At 39.5% G+C, this 26,382-nt stretch overlaps 2 protein-coding genes across 6 annotated transcripts in view; both read right to left on the bottom strand.

The window, feature by feature from the left end:
- Window positions 1-16,186, bottom strand: part of abl2 (c-abl oncogene 2, non-receptor tyrosine kinase) — a 35,386-nt gene extending 19,200 nt beyond the window's left edge. Inside the window, exon 1 of one of the 2 annotated variants that reach the window (XM_008407898.3) lies at window positions 15,482-16,186. In XM_008407898.3, the coding sequence (XP_008406120.2) occupies window positions 15,482-15,698 (217 nt within the window). In that variant the 5' untranslated portion in view covers window positions 15,699-16,186. The remainder of the gene's footprint in view (window positions 1-15,481) is intronic. The other variant, XM_008407899.3, reaches the window with a different exon arrangement.
- A 2,232-nt stretch (window positions 16,187-18,418) lies between these two features.
- Window positions 18,419-26,270, bottom strand: soat1 (sterol O-acyltransferase 1). 4 transcript variants are annotated; one of them, XM_008407905.3, is made up of 16 exons: window positions 25,740-26,270; window positions 25,196-25,373; window positions 24,308-24,366; window positions 23,575-23,723; window positions 23,373-23,432; window positions 23,117-23,224; window positions 22,699-22,984; window positions 22,509-22,587; window positions 22,223-22,307; window positions 22,091-22,136; window positions 21,878-22,007; window positions 21,692-21,789; window positions 21,515-21,613; window positions 21,260-21,395; window positions 21,038-21,183; window positions 18,419-20,508 (listed from the first exon to the last, which is right to left on the bottom strand). In XM_008407905.3, the coding sequence occupies exons 2-16, from the start codon at window positions 25,332-25,334 to the stop codon at window positions 20,419-20,421; spliced, it is 1,710 nt and encodes a 569-aa protein (XP_008406127.2). In that variant the 5' UTR covers window positions 25,335-25,373; window positions 25,740-26,270; the 3' UTR covers window positions 18,419-20,418. The 4 variants fall into 4 exon arrangements, with proteins under 4 accessions (XP_008406127.2, XP_008406124.2, XP_008406126.2 ...); XM_008407902.3 differs by having other exon boundaries at window positions 25,196-25,335; XM_008407904.3 differs by having other exon boundaries at window positions 25,744-26,270.
- Window positions 26,271-26,382: the final 112 nt, after the last annotated feature.

The raw sequence follows: 26,382 nt of genomic DNA, 5'->3' as shown, positions 1-26,382 counted from the left end.
CTGTAGTATCTGGGGATCTTGTTCACGAATGAGGGAAGAAGGGAGCAGGAGATCGACAGGCGGATTGGGGCAGCGTCTGCCGTGAAGAGGGTGTTGTACTGGTCCGTCGTGGTGAAAAGGGAGCCGAGTCAAAAAGCGATGCTCTCGATTTACCGGTCGATCTACGTTCCCACCCTCATCTATGGTCATGAGCTTCGGGTCATGACCAAAAAACGAGATCACGGATACAAGCGGCCGAAATGGGTTTCCTCCGCAGGGTGGCTGGGCTCTCCCTTAGAGATGGGGTGAGAAGCTTGGTCATCCGGGAGGTACTCAGAGTAGAGCCGCTGCTGCTCCACGTCGAGAGGAGCCAGTTGAGGTGGCTCGGGCATCTGGTCAGGATACCTCCTGGACGCCTCCCTGGTGAGGTGTTCCGGGCACGTCCCACTGGGAGGCGGCCTCGGGGAAGACCCAGGATACGCTGGAGGGACCATGTCTCTCGGCTGGCCTGGGAACGCCTTGGGGTTCCCCCGGAGGAGCTGGAAGAAGTGGCTGGGGAGAGGGAAGTCTGGGCCTCCCTTCTGAAGCTACTGCCCCCGCGACCCGACCCCGGATAAGCGGAAGAAAATGGATGGATGGATGGATGGGATCATTATGAGAATTTGAAGTACCGATATTAGGATCCAGTAGATGGCAGTAGTGCAACAATAATGGATGCAAGCTGCTGTTGAAATCTAAAGAAGAAGAAGAAAGCGCCCATTTTCATTTAGCACATGCTAGTAGCAGACACGAAGGATCAGCACTTTTACCGGTCCAGTTACCATTCAGAAACTACCGTAATCAGTTCAGTTAAATCTAAACTTGGCAACTTTTCTTTTTCAACGTAATAAATGTGATATTCAATTGACCTGTTATTATCCAAATTTGGGTATCCGCCCCCCTCTGCTGTTGGTGCATCATTGTGGAAAACCTGGAGCTACAGACATATCTGCGGCTTTTATGTGTATGTTTACTGGTTTAAAAAAAAACAAAAAAAAAAAAAAACTTTGGGCTTGTGGCTTATAGTCCAGTGAGGCTCATAGTTCGGAAAATACGGAGTATAATCCTTCCTGGATTTTTTCTGTGAAGAACCCAGAGAGGGTTATTTAGTTATTATTTATTTCATTAATAGTGCTATTATTTATTTCCTGATTTTTGTTCTGTGAAGAACCCAGAGAGAGTTATTTGTTTGTGCTTTCTGGAAAACAATACATTTTGACATTTAGGCACTCCTGCAATTGTCACATCTTTTCTGTTACAAACTGACTCCGGCCCCCCATCAGAGAAGGGAAAAGTTATGTGGCCCTCACAGGAAAAAGTTTGGGGATCCCTGGTTTAGGTTAAACAACACGTTTGAACGTATTTTGGGTTTTTTTTGTGTAATTTTGCCAACATATGTCTAGTACAGATAACGGATGATACTGAATACTCACATTCATACTTTTCTACAAAAATCTTTTATGAAGCTTAAGGGAAAGGAGAGAAGTTAAACTTCAGAGAATGTAGAAGCATAGAGCTGAAATTAAGAGAGTTTACCATGTATAGATATGAAATGGTTACCAAAGTAACCAAAATTTGGAAAAGGTATGGTTTCAGAACAGCTAAGGGATTCCCACATTTTAAGAGAGATCCTACAGTTTTACCATAGCTTTGTCCCTCCCCTACCTGTTGCTGCTCCATTACTCAGCTGGCTGAAAGGCTGCCTGCTACATGTTCTCTTAGAGTGAGGATGTGAAACTGACCATGCCGTGTACCATAAAGACAACATGATCTCCCTGCTTTGGAAGATCAACATGTATTAAATTAAGTTTCTTCTTGTTAATTACTCATCGGTGTCACCACATCTACACAGCATTTGCCCACCTTTGTTCTGAAGGAGCATACACTGCATCGCTGCAGTGGCTGTGACCTGGCTCAGCCACAATTCCCAGTACATCCCGTTTCGTTGTGATCAGTTACTAATCCATGTAAAAAATTTTAAAAAAGGTGGGTTTTAACAGCCTTCTTAAAAAGTTACAGGCAGGAGCCACTCCTCTAGATCATCTTGTTCACGGCGAAGTTCAACGGCACCCTGTGTGAAAGAAATTATTTCCAGACGACCTTGAATCAGGACGTCTAAACATCCAACACTACAGCAGTGATTATCGGCCTCCTCTCCAGCTTCAATGTGTCCCAGGAGCCGTGAGACTTCTAAGATCCATGTGGAGAGCACAACCATGACTTATGGTATCTGAAGTCTAATGCGCTCAGAGAGGCAGAAAGTGGCAGAGGGAGGGTGCTGAGCCAAGTGTGGTTGAGGGGAGCATGTGTGCACAGAGGTTAGGGTGGGGGGTGCAGACTTGGGAAAACTGAGCTCAGTGTGATTAGCGTGTGCACATGTAAGAGTGTATAAAGGCTGAAGTGGGGCTGCGTCCAACGGCAGATGGCTGGTGCTGGTCCTCTGAGGGGGGAGAGGTACCACTAACCCACGCTTTGTTCTCTCAGTGTGTGTGTGTGTGTGTGTGTGTTGCACACGCCTGCAACTGCTGCAGCCACGCCAAGCCAACTGTCAGAGCTGCTCCCGTTACACACTACATATCGCATCACTCTTCTCAGGAATGTTTTAATGATATACTGATGTTGTGCCAGTCATAGCTGTCAAAGGCCCCAATCTGAAGAGTCTAAATTCCAGTCATCACAGAAAGAAAAAAAGGCTTAACCAAAAGCTCTGTCACAGATTACTTAGCCACATTTAAATGACTTCTTCATTTTAATTTTGAATAATACCAAAACAGATTAGCAGCAAGATGCCAATCACCTTCTCCTAACTGGTATCCAATGTGCTGAAACGTTTGATTGAGGGCGCAGTTGGCCTGCGTGAGGTTTGTCGTGTGTCGGCCCGGGTGTTTCGGTGTGTGTGTGTGGTGGAGAAACCACAGCATTGTGTCGAGCAAAGCAGAGAGGGTGCTCGTGAGTCTGAGAGGAATGCCAGGCCGGCTCGCGCAGGACAGCTGCGACAGAGGTGACCCTGCTCCCAAAGCACACACAACATGCAGAGACGCATACCTGCATCGCATTCGCACAAATCAGCGCTGACACCGGTTTTCCTGGCCGTCCCTGCAGCTGTTTGTTGGTGCCTCCCAGTGCCAATAAAACTGTCAATCCACCAAGCAGCAGCCATGGGGAAAAGAATTAAAACACCGGCATCACTTAGACACCCTAATCGAAAACAATACTGATTGTATGTGAAGTGCACAGAGTGGAGAGGTAAGGTTGTATTTTTAGCTGCTCGAGAAGAAAACATGGCAGCAAAGACATCCAGAAATAACTCTCCACATAGTGATTGTGGCGCTGAGATAATCGGTCGGCCGCCTGCAGGAAGCCTGAACAAAAACCCTGAGACAATGTTGCGGATGAGACCCACGTACACAAGACCTTCCATAAGCCTATATGGACAGGTCTTATCGTATCTGAGCACTTACTCATATACAGACAATGTAGAAGAGAAATATAGGTGGGTCGGAAACGCATGAGACTGAGGACGCTCAGGGAGGTGCTGTGGCGAGTCAGAGGGTTTTTAGACGATAAAAGATAAAGCTTTTGGTTTTTTAGTTCAAGTTCTGTCATGATAATATGACATAATATTTATCTGTTGGAACAGAGACGGTACTGAGAGGAAGTTGTTGCTAAACAGCATCAGACAAAGGACAATAGTCTCCATTAAGCCACTTCACAAAAAAGACCTACTTCATGCTTATAATTTGAAAACTTGCATAACATTCTGAAACTGACAAATCTTAGGAATACAGACAGGAAAAATACTTTTTAGAGATCTGCATGAACATCGCATCCAAACCTGTATGCACATGTCCTCTGCATTTCTCACCGACTTTCTTAGGAGCAGACTCACAACTCCCTCATTGATGTTGCAAACCTGTCTGGAAAAAAAACATAGCTGCACATGACCACACAGGCCCTTTGGATGGCCGTCACGTCGACTGTCTACAAGTTAATACACAAAAAAGCCAGAGAGGAGAGACATATCAGTCGTGACCTATGGGGCAGAGCAAACCTCCAGGAGTGGATCAGAACAGGAGCCGGCTCTCGCCGGGCTGCCCCTCTCTGGGCCTGTTATGGCTTAGTAATGGGCTTTAAGTGCTTCCCCTCTGTGTGTGCTGGAAACAAAGCTAAGTGCTCCTTTATACGACAGCAGAGTATATGACTAGCATATGATGTCTTACAGGGGAAAAAAACCTCACCCACTCAGCTTATACCTACAGACTGCTGGTATTTCTACATATAATGTAAAGCTTAATATGTTTATTAAACCAAGATGAACTCCTCCAAGATCTCACAAAGGTTAGTTTAAAATAAACAAGGCTGCAGTTATGGAATATTTTAGTTATCAAGTAGTCCCAGCAATAATTTCTCAATTATTTGGAGAAGCATCTAAAAGAAGATATCAGACTTTTTTCTTAAGGTCCAGTTTTCAAATTAACAAGCAGAACAAATCAGAACATAGTACAACATTAATGCACAACATATCTCTGCAGCATCTACAGTTAATTCACTTTTTTTAAATTTATAATACAAAGTCTTACTAGGAGACAAGAGCCGACAGCCATCTTGGTCTTAAATTGATCCAGAGAGGTGATAAGAGGACGCCTGTAGCAATAAGAGCTTTTGTTTATTCACACAAAGTGCCAAAGTCAAATGACGGTGCACCTTCACACTCAAATGAAGCAGCCAAACTCAAATGACTTTAACAACTAAACTGTTAGAGTCCAGTTTAGTTGATAATTCAAAATTTCTTTCATTTGTCATTAAAAAAAATATTTCGTAAAATTTCTAAAAAATATTTCTTTGCCAGCTCACATCTGGATCTGCTGATCACAGTTGTTCCTCTCCACTGTCACATATGCCTGCTTAGCAGAAGAAATTACCAAAGTCAGGAAGACGACATAATTAATTTGGCTTCCTTAGAAAAGTTTTTTATCAACTTCCGTTATAATCTAAATTTGACTACCTTATGTTACAAGTGACTGAACTGAAATCTGTGCAATCACAGTTTTAATATGTTTATGTGACCGTATTGGACAGATTTACTTACGTATTTTTAGACATGAACTGGATTCATTCATCTTGCAAGTATCTTGAAATATCTGTGATGTCTTAGCATTTTACAAACAAACTGAACCGCACTGACACCAAAACAATTTGAAGGTTGTTCACTAACTCATGACCTAATTATCAGGACATATCAGCAGCAACAAACAGAACCTAGTTTACTCTCTCAGACTGTGGATAATCTGTGTAAAGACACATGGCCACTGTTTCATCTGCGTTGTGCAATTTTGCAGATAATTGTTGTAAATCTTTTTTTTTTTTAACACCTCATTCCAGTTCAAACATTATGACTCAGGGCCCTGCATCCACTTTGGTCTGTCGCAATAAGCAATATATATATGAATGCAACGTCAGATCATCTCTTAACTGTACTGATGGGAAGTTGAGTGGAAGGAAAAAGTGTGGAGGAAAAAGGTGCACAGGTGGCAGGGGCACCCGCAGAATGTGAGAAGATTGGAAAGCTAAGTCAATTTCAAAACGAGCTACAGGTTGTAAATAAAGCAACCCAGGTTTCCTTATCACCTCAGTAGAGCAACAGAATGATCAAATCCATGGCAAACTACACTGATGCAGTAATTAATGCAAAACAAACCCGACCAAGTACTGAGTGGGGATATTCAAGAACATACTTTTCACTTGACCAACATTCTGCATTTAAAATTAATTTTTTTAATTATCTTGTTTAATTGTTAACCCTCTACTGAAATAAATAATGGATTTTCATTAGCTAAAAGGACAAAATCACTCTGCATGTAATGAATCTACATAATATACAAGTTTTACTTATGCTCCAAGTTAATGCTATGTTCTGTCCCATTTACTGGATATTAGGGCCATAGCGATTCCTCAAATGAAGCACCTTAATTATTAAAATGATCTGCCTCTAAGCTTCGTTAAATTACGTGTTTACCAGCACAGCATTCCTGATGGGAGATTATTTATGTTGAGCAATGCTCCCACTTCTACCAATGAGTTGTTAATGAATGCTAAGTTCTGGCAGCATAACGCACAATGCCTGGGTGTTTATCATTTTTTGGGGGACCAATAGGGATCCTTAAAATAACTAGCATGACGCATGGATGCACTGAATCCAATTTCAGATTTTTGTGTAACTTTGCCCAGGTTAAATTAAAAAGTGAACTATTATTGTTACAAGCTAATTTTCTAAACTACAGGAAAGTAATTTTTAGGGATGCACAAATATAAAAGTTTGGGCCGATGTTGATATCCGATATTAATATTGCTGTCATGGCAGTATTTACCAACATTTAATTTTATCAAAAGTTTTTATTTGATCGTCAGAATAATCGATAGATTACTCGATTACTAAAATAATCATTTACAACAAGCCCTAACTTGAGATAAGCTCAAATGTATGGATATCCTCATCTTCTTCCAGTTCTGTGAATTACATGATGCATTGCCTCAAGACAATCCTAAAAAAGATGTTTGTAATTGAGCCCTTTGAGGGATTTTTTTTAGCCCTCGAATACAAACAATGCATTTTCTGCAAACGTGCTTAGCTTCTCCTAACATAATCATACCTGTCCAGTCTCCCAATTTTCCAGGAAACTACCGTATTTTACCTCCCTCTCCAGCTGTCCTCCCATATTAGTATTTTCCCGTAAATATCCCGTATTGTGCCACCCCCCAATACCCTCTGTTACGATACTGCCCCACCCCTCCACCCCACCCCCAGCCCCCGCTCTCATCTCCAACCCCCCACCAAAATTTCCTGCAAGTCCAAAACATAATAGAACTTCTAACTTTAATGTGTAATGTCAGATAATCTTCATTCCTGAAAATCTGAAAGATCCTGGCAACATGACAAGCCCTCCTCACTTTCTAGAGAAAACATCAGAGCGTGGGGTGTTCACGGTGCCATGTCCTCACAGGTAGAGAGGAGTGTTAACCACAATAGATTTAATTCAAAGGCTGAGCAGGAATGCTCCGCACCTTGTTACGCATCTTCAAACCCTGCAGTGAAGCTTTTCTAAGCCATCAATCTATATCTAACGACCTAAAAAAAAATTGGAGCCAAAGGCAAACTCTTTCCTTTTAATTAATCGCACAGTTAAGATGCCTCAAGTTGTAAAGTAAGCGTTCTTTCCATGAACATCACTTGCTTAGGTGATTAAATAAATCATCACATTTACTCGGAGTAAAAGCTGAAAAGATTCACGGATGAGGTTTTAGTAGTTGACTCCAATTGCTTTTTCTTTGAGGCTTAACCTGCTGATTCAATTTATGATCATTTCAGGTTTTTCTGTTAAGGAGATTAAAGCACAAAAAGGAGAGTGGGGTGAGGGGAATGGTGGCATGTTATTTTTTTTTTCCTACTAGTCTAAACCATTGATCTTGCATGTGGATTCTGCCAAGCCAAGATTCTTCACTTCACTTTTGTCTTGCACTGTTCTAGTTTCAAATCACCAAACTAGACTCAAGGTAATTCAGATAAGAGCACCGACCTTTTCTGAGAAATTTATTTGTGAATGTGCAAAAATAAAATTATTCTACCTTGATCAAGCTCACATTTTAATAAGATAAGTTCACTTTATCTTCAAGCACTACTTAGTGATTTACACAGATTTCTAGCTTTCTTTGAGGCTTAACTGGCCAATTCCAATTTTAACAGATTATATTTCCTTGCACTATAAAACATTAAAAAATGTGCTTCAGGTTCTTTGAGGTAGTTGATTTGAGCCCAAAAGAAAGAAATATAAGGTCATCCCAATTCATGCAGCAAAGCACAATCCAATAACCTTCAACATATTTTTATTAAACTCAAAAACGTGCATAACGTTTTCTGTAGAAAATGGAAAGGTGGGAATTCTTACTTTGAAGCAAGGATGGTTCTTTATACATATCCAGTACTTTTTAAAATTAATGATATAAAAGAATTACAGCCTTTTCTCTGTTAGAATGATCACAAGCATCTCACTGAACATTTGAGCGCAGTAACACCACATAGTGACCGGATTAAAGGGTTTCCAACTGATCAGCTTGTTGGACGATTATTAGAAGCCGGACTTGCTGGATAATCCTCAACAAAAGCTGCACTATTTTACATGTTCCTTAACAAAAAAAAAGACTGTAAGGAGTTAAAGAACATGCAAAACTGTCTGTGTGATTTTGTGGATGTATGCAATGGTTAAGTGTGTGCAAGAGTGCATTTCCAGCCAAGTCTTCAGCCTGCAACCCACAAGATAAGCAGCAGTGATAATGCCAGCAGTAGAGTACTCATCCTGGAAGCAAACCAGTGCTTAACAGGCTTGGCACCGAGACCATCTCTCTCTCTCTCCCTGGATCTAACTCCTGCCCTGAAACACTACCACAGTGTAAGAGTGAAAACTGGAGGCCACTACAAATAATTTGGCTACACTCTCCAGCGAAGTTTAAAACCCTTGAGTGTTTTCAGGCTGACAGATGGAAGCATTGCTATACCATCTGCACAGCCAATCATTAAGTGTTTTGATTAATCCCAACTCTTTAATGATAAAAAAGCTATAGTGTTGGAAGCCAACAAACCAACACTAGGATCTGCAGTTCTGGGAACTACCGATTAGAGTCGACTGATAGCAGATGCAAAGGCTTAAGGCTCTAACTGGGGTTGAGATGCTACAGGATGCATTCAGTAAAACATTACAGCATTTAAAAGAGGTAAACCTTAAAACTTAAAATAACTGTGTATCCATTATTTAGTTCAATTAGCTGCAAATCAGCTAAACTCTGATTTATAGCATTTTAGCATGAGGTCTTTGCAGTATTTTTGGTATTTTATTTGACTGACATGACACTGTGACAGACATGACATAATATCTGTCATTAACATGAAGGAGTTTTTAATGAACGTCTATGACTTTAGTCATGAAGTGTCATTCGGTAAATAATGACACTTATTTACCGAATGCCAACTTTTAGTCCATTAAAAGTTGGCACTTTTAATGGACTTCCAATGCAACTTTTAGAGCAACTTTGCATAAAAAGTGTTATTATTTACCAATTGACAGTTCATAACAGTCATAGACATTCATAAAGACTCCTTGTTCATGACAGGTGTTGTGTCATGTTCATGACAGTGACATGTCAGTCTTATGCATACCTTGTCAGCTAAAGTGTTACTGTATTTTTATTATTAAATTCAAAATTAATGCCAATTACGGCAACCAGGTTTTAAAAAGGTGCACATAAAGAGCTGATTGGCTGATGGACCTGGAATCAAATGAAGGACTTGGATGCAACAGAAAAAGACATGATCATTATTAGGGCTGTAGTGATACAATAAACTCACAATACGATACACGATATTCTGCTCACGACATGATATATATTACGATATTCAGCAAACGATACAAATCAATACACTCTTGCGATTTTCTGAAAGATTTTAGAGAGACAGAGTGATTTTGGTGACATTTTATGACTGTTAGAGTTGGATTTAATTAATTTAACTGAAAACTGATTAAAAGCACCAACTACACAATACCTGGCTGTGGTTGGACATGGACACAGACTTAAAAGTTGACAGTTGGACATAATGAATCAAAGTGGTGGTGAGAAAACAGTTTTTTTTTTTTATTGAAACAGTACAAACTGTAGCTTACGCATTTGTAAAGTAAATAAAGTGCACCGAGTACCCTGCTCTGAATAGTTTGATACATTTTTAACCTTGACACTTAACATCTGAAGGAATCACTCTAAGCCTGATGACCGAATCACTCTCCTGGTGAAGTAAGCAGTGAGTGAGCAAGGTGACAGTTGGATGTTACGATACTTGCGGATGAATATCGATTTTTTTCTAGGAAAGAAAATATCGATATATGTCGCAATATCGATATTATTACACAGCCCTAATCATTATGTCATCATTATGTTAAAAACTTGCAAAAGGGTGCAATACTGTGAACTTCAGCTGGTCAGCAGTATCAAGGTATGCAGATGTTTTAAGAAGTTACAATTTAAAAACCACTAAAATTACGGTCATACTGGATAAAGTGTCTTAATGTGTTGCCAGAGAAACTTTCTGAGTGAGCAGATGTTTTTCTGTCTGTAAGAAACATCAAATAACAGTTTTTCCTCTTACCGTGTTTCCCCGATAGTAAGACACCCCCGATTGTAAGACGTATCGGGGATTACAGGGGGGTCAGCTAATATAAGCCGTACCCCGAAAGTAAGATATTTTCGGGGAAACACGGGGGTATTGCCGCCTCCCTCTCATCTAGCTGCGCGCTGCCTCCTGCCCACGTCCGCACCGTCCCCCTCTCCATACGTCACCGCGCCGTCCCCTGCACTTCCTTTTATAAAACTGTTTTGTGGTGAATACAATACTGTTCAGGTTGTTAATAAATGTTAATTTTATGGTTAAAACAAAAAATTCGACAATTTTTTTCCAATATAAGACATACCCCGAAAGTAAGACATAGTGGGGCTTTGGGGGATAAAAAGAAAGTAAGACACCGTCTTACTTTGGGGGAAACACGGTATGTACATGTTCCTGCACACTGCAAGCCAGCCAACAGTGGGTATGAAGACTTAATTAACAACAACCTAATACCAGTGCAGGCCTTGCATAGAAAAAGATAAGTCATATTTCATCATGTTGCAAGTGTCTATGTAGTGAGAAACAAAACTTTATGCTTCTGCTTCCGATTTCATCAGCTGGATTCACCTGTTTTGCCCTAATTTCTAATCACTCATAACCAGAGGAGGGTGGGTGGCATAGTTTAATGACAGATAAGGTATGGATAAAAAGACACCTAACAGTCTAAAACAATATCAATAAAAAAATGGGCAATAAAGTCCATTAAAATCTCCCCAGTAGCCAGTGATCCGTTTGAAATGTCCATTTCCTAATACTACACTGCTGGCTATATACGTATCCTAATAGTTGGGGCTTCAGGCCATAGAGTCAACAGAAAAGTGGATTTGCCACTAATCTAATTTCACCCACGATGCAAATCAGCTTAGGTTGTTAAAACCCAGATCCAGGAACCTCTCTTCTCCTCTGGACAGACTTAACAGTGTAGTGCTCAGTAGTAAGAGCCTAAAAATGAAAATCCACTCAGCTGCCCTAAATTCTATGATCTGTTTAAATCATAATCACTCTTGATTATTTTTCAAGCAAAAAAAAAGAGAGGAAAACCCATCCTCTACCATATAAGTATTTTATTTTATGCCATAATTGCAACCCATTCAGAGAGAGTACCTAAATACTAGAAATGTGTCGATCAGGTTTTTTACTGCCAATTCCGATCACATAATTATTTTTTTAATCATAAGCACTACTGGATACATTATGTGGAAAAAGGAACCATGAATTCACCTTAATTTAGACAAAAATTTGTTTTTAATAACTTTTTCCAAGAACAAAACAAAACAGGCATTGTGCAAATTGTACTGCTATCTTTAACAGACTGATAACATATTAAGGCTCTGAAGAGGCTAAATAATAATAAGAGTCAAAATAAAACCTCTCAACATCGCCAAAAAATTCAAGTATAAAACTTAACATTCAAAGGCAAATACAGGATCCATTACAATAAACAATCCAGAGTTACTGAATGAAAACTTCCTGTTAGCATGGCGGCTAGCTGATTACTGCTAGTTCTGAGTGGCTGTTTCTGACTGAGCGGAGTAATTATGCAGAACTGGGAGGAGATCGATTATTTTTTCAGAGATTATGTCTCATATTAGGGCAGCGAAAGTTTTAATACGTATGTAAAATGTATTTTTTAAGTTAGATGCTGCAACTTTAAGCAGAGGTTCGGTGTGAGTCACTACAAGCGCGAAGCTTCGTCTGTGAAGCTTCGCGCTTGTAGTGAAGCTTGACTACAAGCCACGCGCTACAGCTGTTGTAGCAGCGGTTCAACAGCGAGAACAGAACCAGCGTCTTACATCGCAGCTCGACGACTTAAATAATTTTGCAGGTTATTTGTTTAGCTTTCTGACCGTCATGCTAATCTGGATGAGTGTTTGTAGCTGTGCGCTGCTTTACCTGCTATCTGATCCTCCATGTCTTTTTTACTGCAGTGAGCCTCGATGTAGCCAAACTCCGTCAAGTATGGCATTGTTTTTATGCCATATTAGATTCGTCGTGTTGATGCATTTTGACCTGCTTCACCCCACATGCTTCAATTTTCCGCCGTAACACGCAAACTTCCCCATTCGCTTAGGATTTGTTGCTGCGCGTTTGCGCAGAGTGAAGGAAAGAGGAGATCAGCCTCACAGGCAGACTGCGAAATGAGATGCAGGTGATCGGTTTGTGTGATCGGCAACAAGAAACCGTGATCGGCGATCACCGATCATACACTTTTTCACGGAAATCGGCCGATTATGATCGGCGGCCGATCGATCGGCACACCTCTACTAAATACACATCCAGATTCTTTTAAAATCTAATCAAGTGTGGCAAATAATGAAAAGCAACGACTTGGGGAGCCAGTATGAAAGATTTGTTAATGAGATGATTTTAGGAAAAGTTATACTGCTTCTAATAGCACAGGTCTCCCAACACTGCAGTGACAGTATCAGGTGAAGTCACTGAGATGTGTGAAATCCTGACGATGCAAAAAGGACCAAAACCATCAATACGTCGAGGCCCGCGAGCCACCAATAGAAATCGACCCAATTCGCCAAGAGGGTGCCATCTGACTGACTCCGTTTGATTCAGCACAGAGGCGGTCTGCTCTTCGTCTGTCCTTGTTTAGCTCAGTGGTTTTGAGCTGACCCGTCTGTCTACAGGTAAACGCAATGAGAAGACAGGGACGCTGACTTAAAGATGAGCTGAGTAAAAACCGACGCAAACCCAAGCAGGAAACGAGGTCATGCTTTCTCGCTGGGAATGCTAGAAAGCATGACCTTGTTTTTAGTTCTCACACAAAAGCTACTCATGTTAAGAGTTGGAGCAGCAAAATTAGCTTAATGTAGGGTCAGTTGTTAATTTATGTAAAAAACACAAAATAAAGTAGGTCTTGAAAATCGCGTGCACTGACATGTTTGGTAAACGGCTGCTTGGATTCCAGTATTTATTGGCAATTATAGTGCAAGAGTTGTAAATTCAGGGTTTGTAATAATTTAACACTTTGGAAAGAGTGTAGCTGTATCATCAGACATCACCACACACAGATCAAACTGGACAAGATGAGTCAGGGGCAGGGCGTAATGACAGGTCATAAAGACTCTTATTTTAAAGTGAAAAGGGAAGTAGTTAAGAAAGCACTGAAGAAGCATTCACCCATTTTAAAACAGCATGTATGGCTGCATTTTGAGAATTTGATAGAAGAAAATGATAACAGTGACAGATAGAATAAACAGTTTGTACGCAGGCCAAAGGGTTAACTGTTAGTAGTAAGCAGAGTTTAATTTAGTACATTTCAAAGCTTTCCATCAGTGCAGAATTCAAGAATTATTCAAGTGTTTCCAATTGATCTAAACTGCAACTTGACAAACTAACAGTAAAAACTCACAAAAAATATGTATTTGCTATTGAAACTGCTGTCACTTGCAAAGATGGATGGGATGCTGCTTCATCACAGCCACACCAATAGACAACCAGAATACAACATTAGCTTGATACGCATCGGAGGCCTCAGTGCACAGTAGCAAGCTTCCCCACTTAAAGAGCCTTTGTTCCATTATTGTGTGCTTTGAAGAGTTGCAGTCTCTCTGCAGAGGAGCTGTGTGACAGCATCCTGGTAGCTATAAAAAGGTTACTCTCGCCTCAACATGGGAGAAAACAGAACAGTGCAGACAGCGAGCCATGCTACACTCAGAGAGGGCTTGTCTGGCTGTCTGAGAGGACTGTGACTTCTGAGAGCCAAGCACTGAAAATGCTTTCAATTCCCAAAGGTTGCACTTTCTGTGTGTCCTAACTGGCTAGGTCATCAGTGGAAACTAGACAAATTATGCCAATTTTCTTCTTCTTTTTACATATTTTACATGAAGCTACCATAATTTATTTGAAGAAACGTGTCACTCAAAAAGGGCTGAATCCTTAAAATGTGCAAACAAATGTATTGGGAGTATGTTAAGACAAACACTGCACATATTGTATGAAATGATGATCAACACAAATCATGCAGGAGGTATTTTGCCATCTTCACTTAAAAGCCTAGAACAAACAGTAAAATAACAAGGCAGAGCACAGAGTGAAAAGAGCAAGCTGTTTCACCGCTTTTCTAGAGTTCAAAGAGAAAATCCTGTAGATTAGAGATGCAGAAATGAGTTAGCCAGAGATCAGAATCACAGTTTTCCACCTGATCAGCTCTATGGTACATTACCTACAAAAAAATATTTTCCCACAACTTATTTTATGAGTGTAAACTCAAAACTAAAACAATCTTTAATCCACAAGTGCAACAACCAATCAGCATGGAGTCTAATGCAGTTTTAAAGATCAAAATAAACCAGATAAAGGTTACAGACACACGTCTTGATACATAAACGGGACCAATCTTGTCACTCATTTTCTGTAAGATTCAAAACTAAGACCTTTACCAAAGACCTGGAACAATGTTTTTCACTTTAATATTTCTTAGTGTAGTCACTAGGAAAAAGAGAATCAGAAGGTTAAACCTAAACGAAAACTGGAACTCTGCATCAACCAGGAAAGGCCTGATCAGTGCATCTGTGGATAAGATCTGCAGATTTCACTGCCAATGAACAAAAACAGCTTTCAGGCAGAACTATGACAGAAAAAACTGTGGCTTTGAGTCAGATGACCGGAACTACCTTTGCTCAAATCAGTTTAAGAATGTGGTCTTCTGTGTCAAAGACACATTACATAATATTTGGAACGCTTTAATCTTTGATTTTACAAAATGTAGCTTTATTGATCTACTTGGATTAAACTTGGCATCAGTTCTACCAAGTAACTAAGCACTATCAAGTGACCCTCTGAAAACTACTGTCTATTGTAATATAAGCCTGCGGTATGTGGATCCTATTGTGTGTTAAATAGAGTGGAATTGCATGTCAACCTCCGGAAGCAATAATCAGTGTTTCCCAACCAGATATCCGAAGAACTGTAAGGGCGAACATCCTACAGCAGAAAGCACTGAACTACTACTACTATAGCTGTTTTCACAAGCTTTGGGGATCATTAGACCACATGCTTTATTATGTTATGCTGGAACAACGCGCTTAAGGTTCACACTTACAAAAAAAAAAAAACAATAGATAAAAGCAGAAGTAAATAGAGGATGTATTTAAAGTTAAGGTTGGACCCTAAAGCTAGTTCCGCTAAGGCGTCGTTGACAAATAGCATGGAAATGCTAGCAGTGATTTAACAGCAGCGAAGAAATGTGGGTAACAAAAAAAACAACCACCCACACCTTTACAAATATGGCTCTCTCTTTACCTGAATGCTGCGTGAATATATTTATCCCTGGGTCGGGTGGGTTGGCCACGGTTGTCCTGACCGGCGGTATCATAGTGCTGCAACCGGGTTCCCAGGGTCTCCTCCCGGTGACGCTCCCCCGGCTCCCCTTCCCCTGGTGTGGCTGTGGCGCGTGGGGCTGTGGCGGCTGGAGTCCGGTCGATGTAACCTCACCGACGCGGCCAACCTGCTGTCCCATCCCGATACTTTTGCGTGAGGACGTTTGGGACCAAGCAAGCAAACCTCCCCCCAGCGTGTCCCTACGGTTCACATTCCCCCGAGCTGCAGCGGCCTAGCCCGAATCCTCTCTCCGGTGTTCTCCACGAACGTGAACTAGCCCGTGTTAGCTGGCTCGGCTAAGGATAGCAGCTACCAGTGAAACCCACCCAGCCTGCCTCTAACAATAAAATCACAACCCTGGCGTGTGACAGAGATTTTCTCTATCCAGGTGGTCCAGATGAATTATGAGGAGTAACGAAAGCTCTACGAAGAGTTTAAGCAGTCAAAGTGGATCGAATCAGAGCCGTTTTCCCGTTGTCGAGCCGCTGCGCGCCCCCTCTGACGCCGCCATCTTTACCGCAGAATAGAAGGATGTGTTGCACAAGGCGGGGGGCTCGCCTAGGCCCCCTGTCAGCTCCAGCGCAAACACCGGTGTTCTGACTGTCAGTGCTACCTCGTCAGATTTTCCTACCGTAGCACGGATAGATAGCTAAGTCTGTCAGTCAGTGCTACGCGTCCAAAATTGCTGCCGTCATGCTTTACAAACCGAAAACTATAGCGGGTTGTGTTAATGTTAACTATATTGGACAACATTATTTGAGTGATGGGACTGAAGTGGAAGTTTAGGAGTTATGCTTAGCATAGCATTGGAACAATTTATATACATTACAAAAACACAAAAATATCACTTCCTTCATCAGAACATCCTATCCATTTAAAATGAAAAGCTATCGCAGATGTTTGCACTAATCCTTTTATGAGAATGTCATACCTTTTAAAAAAAATATTTTAAATACAGAGATATTTGTAATAATGAAACAGTATCAGATGGGTGAAAGAGGTTTTTTTTATTGAAATTAAATTAAACACAGGCAGGCGGTCCACCGTGTTTTTGTTTTAAAAGATGTTAAGTTGACAGGAAAAGTAAAAATGTTACTGGGTGATTATGCTACCGGAAAACATCGCCAGTAAACCACTATATAAACCCACAACTAGTCTTAAAAACAACTAATCAAAAATACAATTAAAATGAATATCAATTATTTGCACTTCTGTTTAATCCAAATTAAGTCAACAGATACCTAAGGCCTCCCGGGACTTTAGGGGCCCCCTAAATGCTAATATTTTAACACAGACCACAGTTATATAAATGTAACATTTGTTTATTGAGATTATCAATCCTGTTGAATTTGATTTAATGGTTTCAGCATACATAGATTAAAAGAGTTTAAATTATTTAACATTTAAATTTAAGATTTTAAGGAGCTGGCAAGTTTACTTTGTAAAAATTCAAAGAACCATATTCATAGTTAGATCATTTTGTTACCATAGCTACACTCTGATGCTGAGTTTAATCTTTGAGTTTGAGTTCTATTTGTTCACAAATACAAATTAGTAAACTGCGATTATAAGTTGTTGCTTTTTAGGTTGACCAATTTACTCCCCCTCTCCAGGATTTCACTAAATCTAACATAGCAGCTGTTAGAGGTGCTCATGTTTTTAGCAACAAAAGGGGCCCCAAGATCAAACTCTGCTCCAGGCCTCATACAGCCTTGGACCGGCCCTGCATTATAGCTACGCTAAATCTTCTGCACTAGACTACAAGTTATTTCTGCAGTTCACATAGAGCTGCGAAACCAGAGCTAACGTGGCAGGCTTTAAGCTCCTACCTTGATGTAGAGTTCTCTAAAGAAACATAATTCCTTGTAAATATCCATACAAGTCCGCCTGTGTCAGTTTGAGGCTGACTATATATATATATATATATATATATATATATATATATATATATATATATAAATCCTAAAACTATATGAGGAAAAAATGTGTATATTTTCAGAGCTTAATACTGCTTATGGAGAGTGAAAAATTGGAGAGTGAAGAGTGACAAATGACAATAAATAACTTATGTAATAAATATTTAAATGTGCCATTAATTTATTAAAACTCTTCACTGTCCATAGATCTGTCTTTACATAATATACGTTTATTTATCAATTGCTTATTTAAAAATGCACAATAAAGATTTGTAAAATAATTTTTTCTTTATCTTTGATTATTTTTTGCAAATATAAGTCAATAGACCTTAATTAAATGCTCAGCTTGGATTTAATTGAAATGTAAATCATAAACATCTTGTCATTTTGATGTTTCAGAAATAAATAAATGTATTTACTGGTCAGAATCCAGAGCTGTGCAGATTATTGCCAACTTCAACTGTGATCTCTACACAGAAACAGAGACGCTCGGCCTTCAGCGAAACCACCAGTCAGATCCACTTTTCTGTTAAAAAAATTATCTAATTTCAAGCATATTTATTATCTTTCAAGTCCCTTACTTAACTATCAACCATTTACTTTAAAAAGTTGTAAAATTACAAAATAAAAATAGAATTTTCCTCCACTTTTCAATTTTCCCTAATGTTATCCTGAATTATGTCACAGTACTTCCCATACACGGAGGGGAAAAAAATCATAGTCTCTCAGTCCACTGAACAATGCAAGCAAGCAAAGAGCTTATTATATTTTTATATTGTCATAAGCCACAAATAGTGTGAAAATGTACATTTTCTGTGTGTAACTAGTGTCACGTATTTTCTACGTGACACTAGTTGTTCTGACTATCTATGCTACCTCGTCAGATTTTCCTACCGTAGCACGGATAGATAGCCAAGTCTATCTGTAAGAATGAAACAGTATCAGACAGGGGAAACAGGTTTTTATTAAAAAAATCTGGATATGTGGAGGATGCTTCTCTCCCCCAAAAACTATCTATTGGTATCTAATTATATTCAAAGTCGCACACAGAACATGAGATGTATCTGGGGGGAAAGAAGAAACTTGGTACAGAACTTTAGAGATAAATCATCCTCCGGCTGGTATTAAAATCACAAAAGATCCCATTTAAAGTAATTTAATTTATAAATTTCCACTTGATTTAGACAACACAGGCTCATCCGTAGAGTTCAGTCAATTTCTTATACATTCAGTTAGGTTGCTTAAACAACTCAGGTGCCGGAATGCAAATAAGGTAAAAAAATAAATCTGAAATTTCCTAATTCCTACCCTTTTCAAACACAGAAGGTACACAATCATAATAAATGAGAGATGAATCCAAATTTTTGCACAAAACTGTTTTATATAAATTGACACAGCAAATGGCATTTAAAAAGCACAAACTTATGGAAAATTTTTAGTTTTTACCTTTTGTTGTATTTGGAACAATTCAGACATGTCTACAATTTTAAGATTAAAGACTACTGATAATCAAATTAAAGTCAAACGTGGCATGTAGCCAAATCTGCTTTCAAATGTACTTATATTGCAAACGATTTCACTGCTTAGCAGCCCATAGTGGCATTATAAAAAACCCATTTCGAATAGAACCTTGAAATATTTTAATCCATCCATGTAAAAATGTTTTTCTGTTACTTGTTTATTACACACTAGGAATCCAAATAATCCTGGGAATCTGTTCTTGATCAAACCAGCAGTTTAAGACTTTTACTAGAGTGCCACCTTGTGGTGATCTAGCTTTCTTTGTGAAAGTTTCAAGTTCTGCATTGCTGGTTTCTACTTCGAGTTGTGCAATTCAAGTTTCACAAGCATCCAAACCCACAATCGCTGCAGTAAAGCAGTTCATAAACACTAAAAAAAGAAAACATACTCCAGCATCATCAAAGGACTAGGATAAGGCATTTCTCTGATAACTGAAATCAGTTTTTGAATGATTACAAAAAATAGACAATCTGAAAATGCAAGCCTGTTTGTGATTTTCAAGTTGCAATATTGCATTATTGACAGTTAAGCAGCCAGCTGCAATTCTGACAGTAATTGTTTCACAAAGTCATAAATCACTGTACATAGGTTTAAATACTTATAACCAAGGCATATCAAAAATATTAAATATGTTCTATGGTCTGTTACTTCCAAGTACTTACATAATTTAGGAGTTTATTCAGCAAAAATATCAGTAGTTACAGCAACCTTCATGTCTTAAATATTTTGTAAACCAAGTAATTACTTTGAGTTTTGCAAAAATATTGTTAAAGTGACCAAAGCATCTCGTTGTTGTGACATTGTAGATGAACAGAGGAGTTCATTTGTGCTTAAGTGAATAATTAAATACACTCCAATATCCTGTCACCCAATAATACAAAGCCCACCATATCTCATTTACAGTGACATATCCATGAGAGATATCTGGGGAGAATGTTTGAATTCCAAAATATCAAACATTTAACAAAAAAAAAGTCCAAATGATAATAAAACTAAGGTCATTTCTTTTAGTATAACTCACAGTTTACCAAGTTACAACATACTACCTTGGTAAATATTAACCATTACATCACATGCAGAAAATGTGTTCATTGTGTAATGTTTGTATTGAGCTGCCATGTCATTGTTTGCACAAGGAGTGATTTCACAGTGGACCCAAAGCATTATGGACCCATAAGAAAAGAAAATTCAAGTTTGTGCTTCAATGTTTTTATATATAAATGTGAACTTCTGTTGAGAAATGGCAGCTGAAAACTCAATAAATAAGGCACTTTTGATGTTGCGATTTTGGCATCTCAGCAGATATTCTCCAATACGTTCATTCACACACTGTAGGACTCATCATTTTTAAATGCAGTAAGTTAAGAATGACAGTGAGAGGAGAACCAGTGGAGTCCATCTCGATTGGTGATGGAGTTCCTCTCAGTAGTCCCATTTTATCTTATCGGGTCCAGCCATTAGGTCTCTCTGACAACTCCACGAACGAGGTTTCAGCAAGTCCAGGAATGAAGACTGGAACAGAAACAATTATGAATAGCTGCACTGAGTTCACACTTCAGCTAAACAACGACTGTGCCTCAAAAAACTGTTCATACTTCTCAAGCTGCTTCTATTGTAGTCAGGTAACAATCCACAAACTTATTAACTTATATTTTTACTGGGATTTAGGGAAGGTAGACTAACAAAGTTGCCCAAAATAACTAAGGAAAATTATATATTCAGGTGTGTTGGAAAAGCAATGCTTCTAAAAGTTGTAAGATATTACTCCTGGACTGGGCCCTGGTTGAGATCAAAGGTTTGACATGTTAAAAGGCCCTGGTCAAAGTCCAGACCTAAAATCATTTTAAGGCAAGGATTATAAAATGCTGTTCACAGACACTCCCATGAATCTAAATTGATGGAAAGCTTTGAAAATCATGCATGTTTTTCTCCTTCCACACACATTTTTGGTCTACTTAGTCATATAAAATCCCATTAAAATTAGTTATGTGCAATGTATATCTGGAAGGTAAAGTGCAAAATCTCAAAGTCCTGGTGTTACCTCTTTGAGTGGACAGTACCGTCTGGCATACCACTCTTGAGAGTACAGACACATTATGACCCCCTGACCCAGAAAGAGGGACGTCCACATTAATATGTTCCAAATGGGGCCTTTCCTTCGATCGTGGAAAATAAAGTTGAACATCACTGTTGAAAGAACAAAAATTAAGAGGCTTGGAAACAACAAGATAAATGAACCTTACATCATTTTTTCCCCACTTACTTCCAAAGCACATAAAGAGGCAGAAAAGCACCGGATAGAAGAATCCGAAGCTGACTGCAAGGATGTACTCATGCACCACTGCAGACACGGTAAACACAAAAAACATGGCGGCTGGACGGAAACGCTTCCGAGATATCTGGAAGGACAACAACAGAAAGAAAAGAAGTGGATACTATATTACATCTGTTAAAAGGCATTGAAAAAAAATACTTATCATGCTAAAATGTTCTGGATTTCAACATAAAACCCACTTACCAAAAGGAAGTCCTTGTACACATAGTAATACAGCCAGTCATGGACCACCACATTCCAAGTACGGTAGTAATTGGCATAGGATGTCGAGTTCCACCAGTCCTATAACGTGCAATCGTAAAATTAATGCACATTTTATTTATAACTTGGGTAACATCTGTCAGAGGGTGACAGCAGTACCTTGTAAAACATTCGGTCTGCAAAGCGAAGCATCTCAGCAAAAGCGTTGAGCCAGCAGTGGAGAAAGGCAAAAAAACCCAGCAGGAGAACCAAAACACCTGCAAACAAAAAAAAAAAAAACAACACAACAATTTATTATTTCAAGCCAAGAGTTCATTACAAAGTTTAAATCAGATTAAAATTTACCTGGCAGTATAGAGTTAAAGACACAAAGGACCATAGCGCGCAGATTGAACAACTGCAGACTGATGCTGCGAAACTGTGGGATGCACAGCCGCACAAATACGTAGTAGGTATAAAAGAGACAGCCAAGTACCTGTGGAACATTGAAGGGAGGTGGAAATGTTAGAAAGTTTTCTTTTGCTTCAAATATTATGCAACAGAAGCACAATTCAGTACCTGAAGTAACTTTGAGGCCACATAGCCCCATCTGGTCACCGGGTTTCTAGTGGAAGAGAAAAATTATTTGTTTTATGCCCAAGAAGGAAGTCACTATTGAAACTAGACAAATGACTAAGAAAGGCAGTTTACCTAGGGTATTTGTCTCTATAAATGAGAGTTGGTGCAAACAAAAAGTAGAGGTACTGGGAAACTTGAGGAACCACAGGTCCACTGCCTGTAAATGATAGCAATTAGAATGACAAAGGGGACAGTAAGTCCAGCGCAAGTCCTTCTGAAGTCATCCAACTAGTAAACATTTCATCTTATTATAATAACATTAATAATTCAACATAGTATAAATATGTCTGTTCTGCAAAGTGAGATTAATACATAAATTACACAACAATAATTAAGTTTAAGTGAAATGGCAACATACTCGTCTTGTCTTTTTTCCAGGCTAGGACTCTTGGCACGTTCTCTCTGACAAAGGAGTGAGCTTTCATCATCAGGCGAACCTGAAACAAGAGAAATACTCCAAGATTAAAACATGTACATCGAAATGTGAAACCAAATGTGAAAGTAAACATTTCAGTCAAAATAAAAACAACCTTCACCAGAACACCAACCTGTTCTATGGTGACGATGAAGCAAGAAGCAGGCGGCAAACTGTTGGTCACCACCACATATGTTGGTAGGAATCCCAAACCCAGGCCTTGGTAGAGCAGGAACGCAGAGCCAAACAGCCAAGTGTACAGCCTCTGCTGACCACGGGAGTCCGACTGGCTTTGTGACCACAGTTGGAATAAGGTGTAGGGAACCAGCAGTACAGACAGGAACATGCAAAGCCATGTGCACACCACTAGAGGGAACTGTCCAAATGCATAGACCAGCAGGTGAAAGTCCAAGACCAGCCTAAGGCAGAGGAGTTTAAGAGAACATGCAAATGGTTTATTATGATGTTTAGGTAATAAAATAAAAAAAAACCAGAACAAAAGAAAATGTCTTTCAACACAAGTACCAAATGCTCACATTATTCAGTATTACCTGCCTTCATCAAGGAAATCGACTGCAAATGTGCTGAGAATAAAGAGAATGAGCAGGGCAATAAACATGTGGTAGATGGTACGGATGTGGTTCACCTCAAACAGCTCGCTGTGGAAAAACACACATCATAAATCTAGTGGGCTGCACAGTGCAGCTGCATAAAAAAACATGTTGCAGTCTTCAGGAAAACTAAATTACCGTACAGCATTACAGAGAATCTCATTTGAATGACTTGCATAGTGAAGCATGAACTTACTCAAGCAGGGATCTCCGAGTAACAAAGTGCTTCCCGTGGCCATGAGGAGGCCGAAAGTGCCTACGGAAGAGAAAGTGGGCAAGAAAGGGCTAAATTTGCATTTTCTTGTCAGCGGGTTACTATCATGACAAGAAGAAAACGGGTAAAAGGAAAGCGGTCTGCACATTTATACGGGTTCAGGGTTGATGAGGAAATGGAGTACCCAAGTTTGCTCCTCTCCTTGTCCGACAGTGGAGATGAGAAGGCTGCAGGTAGAGGAGTGGACTCAAGGCTGGCTGATTCTTCAATAAGACTGTCCATAAAATCATGGACTTGGCTTTCAAACTGACGCATCAGGTCACTCTTCAGGTCCTAGCCAAACAAAAAAAGCACGCATAGTCCTCCTTAGGTGCTTAAATTGATAGAAGAGATAATATTCTTCCACAGTATGTCACTGTAACTTTCACAAAGTAGGGCAAACATACTAAATCAGCATAGCTTGAAGTGTTTTGCAACAGATCAGTGTGTCATGGACTTTTTCGACCTTTAGCCAAACTGAACACATCTTTTGTAATCATCCTTCCGGTACATTTCTGCTCTGGTTCGACATCATTCCAGCTGGTTTACAAAAATGAGTCAGAAAATGAACTGAATGTCAGTTTTTATGCAAATGATCTCTTTCCGTTCTTTGTTTCAGTCACAATATCGTTGTTTCCAAGTTCACAGATAATCAAAATGATCCCCAAATGACTCAATTAGGGTTCATAGATGCTCAGAAGTGAGGGCATCAAGCTCAATCAAAGTCCATTCAACTGAATGTCTTGCAGCTGAAAAACAAAAGCCTAAAAAAATACTGCATCCAAGTGGTCCTTTGGAATAGCAAAAAAATAAAAAATAAATAAAATCACCCATTGATGTGATTACAAATATATTGTGTAGTTCTTAAACCAACTAACCTCTGCTTTCCTTTTTAGTTGCAGTTTTTTGCTGATCACATGCTCCACTTCAATTTTCCCTGAAATTGAAATGACACATGATAAATGCTGTTAAAAAACAAAAAGCAAAAACAGTATGAACCACTTGGTAATCACTTTTGGAATTTCAATGCAGCTTTGTGCTGTGGACAGACCTACATTTGGCATGTTCAATTATCAACAAAGCTTCCGATGAGCAATCCTTCAAATCGGTTATCATCAAAGTCAGCTGAGCTAAAAGACCGGTCAGTGAAACAATGATTAATTTGAGTAGGGGGAAACAAAATGAAATAAGTCATAGCAAAAGCGGTAAATCCCAAAGAGTCACAACTTCTAGTTAAGGTTACTGTAGGTCATTAACATCCACATATGCCTGATGATTGACACTTTTGTTCTTTTATTGATGTCATGGGTGGAGTAGCACTACACCCATGTATGTCATGTGAAAACCTGAAAAATTCATTTGAAAATGGCATGCATAAGAAATACAATGTTTTTAGTTTGTTGTTTTCACTGTACCAGGATGGTGCAAATATATTAGAATGACATACACAATGACAACGGTTTCTTAATTTATTTGTTTCCACACAGGTAAAGTTTTGCTTCAAAACAGAGAAAAAAAACTTAAAAAAAAAACTTCATTGTTGAACTCGTTGTAAGGTAGTGCGACTACTGTTGCTTCCTATTGTATGCTAACACAAACTGTAAGAGGAACAGATCACAGTACAGTCTTTAGAAAAACATTAACGGAAATATACTGAAGCTAAAAAGGAGGATGTGAATCATCTAAAAATCTGCAACAGAGGTTAGCGTCTCCTTACACAATCTGCCCAAGATGTGTGCGCGTGGGTGTGCGTGATATTTGCTCACCATTGCTTGTGATACGGTTATCGCCATTCCCATGCGGATGTCTTCCAGGACTAGATCCTCCATCCAAGTCTGGGAAGGTAGACGGATTGTTGGCGGCTCGGCTGCGGGACCTGAGCAAACTTTCTCCTCCGGTTTCCATCCTACAGAAGCAAAACGACTGGATTTATTTGAGGCAGCTCTGAAATAGAGAGGTTAAATGCCACAAAGAAGCCAAGTTAGCAAATACATTACTCCTCACATGCCAGTGAAAGGAATGAGGAGGATTTTAAATGACGGACAAAGCAAACTCAGTTCACAATGAAATCACTCTCACATGAGCAGCCTCTCAACAGCGGACACAGAGATAACTAACTAATTACCTTCCGCCAGTTTATCGAAGATAACATGCAGTTACAAATGGACAACTAACATAGCCTAGCTCACTGCTGCTGAAACAATATCGCTGCTGTATGAATGACAGAGCTAGTCAAATTAGCTTTCTATGGTCAACCACAGGCGACCTGACACATATCAGACATGTAAAAATGTCGACTTCCTCACTTACTTACTCGCTTCCGCAGCCTGGTCCTCGCTGTCAAAGCTTTTCCAGGCTACTAAACAGAGAGGCAGCTGTCTCAATCTAATATCGACAACGTGAGTTCACCTACTCCATGATGCAAACGCTGACTAGATGATGAGCCGGATACCCGATGGTGATTGGCCGAAATCTCTCCTCCTTTTGACGTCACCAAGAACGGCAGCGGGGGAGGAACGGGGTTTCAAAAGAGGAGCGAGAGAAAACATTTTTATGCAATCCCAACTGGTTTTAATCAGGCTGTCACAGAGTATAATGGAACAAATATAAACACCAGTAAAAAAGACATTTATGTTAAAGGCATTCATATGTTGGTACTGCATTTTTTTTAAGTATGTGATTGACATTGACCTAAAACCTATCATTTCTATTCGAATAAGTTTACGAACATAAATTTGTCTTTCGTCTGGACAATTGTTGGTCACCAACAAGGTAAAGGTTCACTTCAAAATATTTAATTGAATACATTCCACAAACCACTTTACTAAAAAAAAAAAAAAAATCTAGAAATGATTTTAATTAAGGATTTACCTTTTGTAAAACAGCTGCAGAAAGTTTCTAATCTTTTCCATGAATGTATGGATGTTATATGTTTTTGGACTGGAATGAAACA

Source organism: Poecilia reticulata, chromosome 4 (genome assembly GCF_904066995.2).
Source record: "Poecilia reticulata chromosome 4, P_reticulata-male-v2, whole genome shotgun sequence".
Taxonomy (NCBI): domain Eukaryota; kingdom Metazoa; phylum Chordata; class Actinopteri; order Cyprinodontiformes; family Poeciliidae; genus Poecilia; species Poecilia reticulata.
Note: the sequence above shows the minus strand (reverse complement) of the source record. Positions and strands in the feature narration are given on the sequence as shown.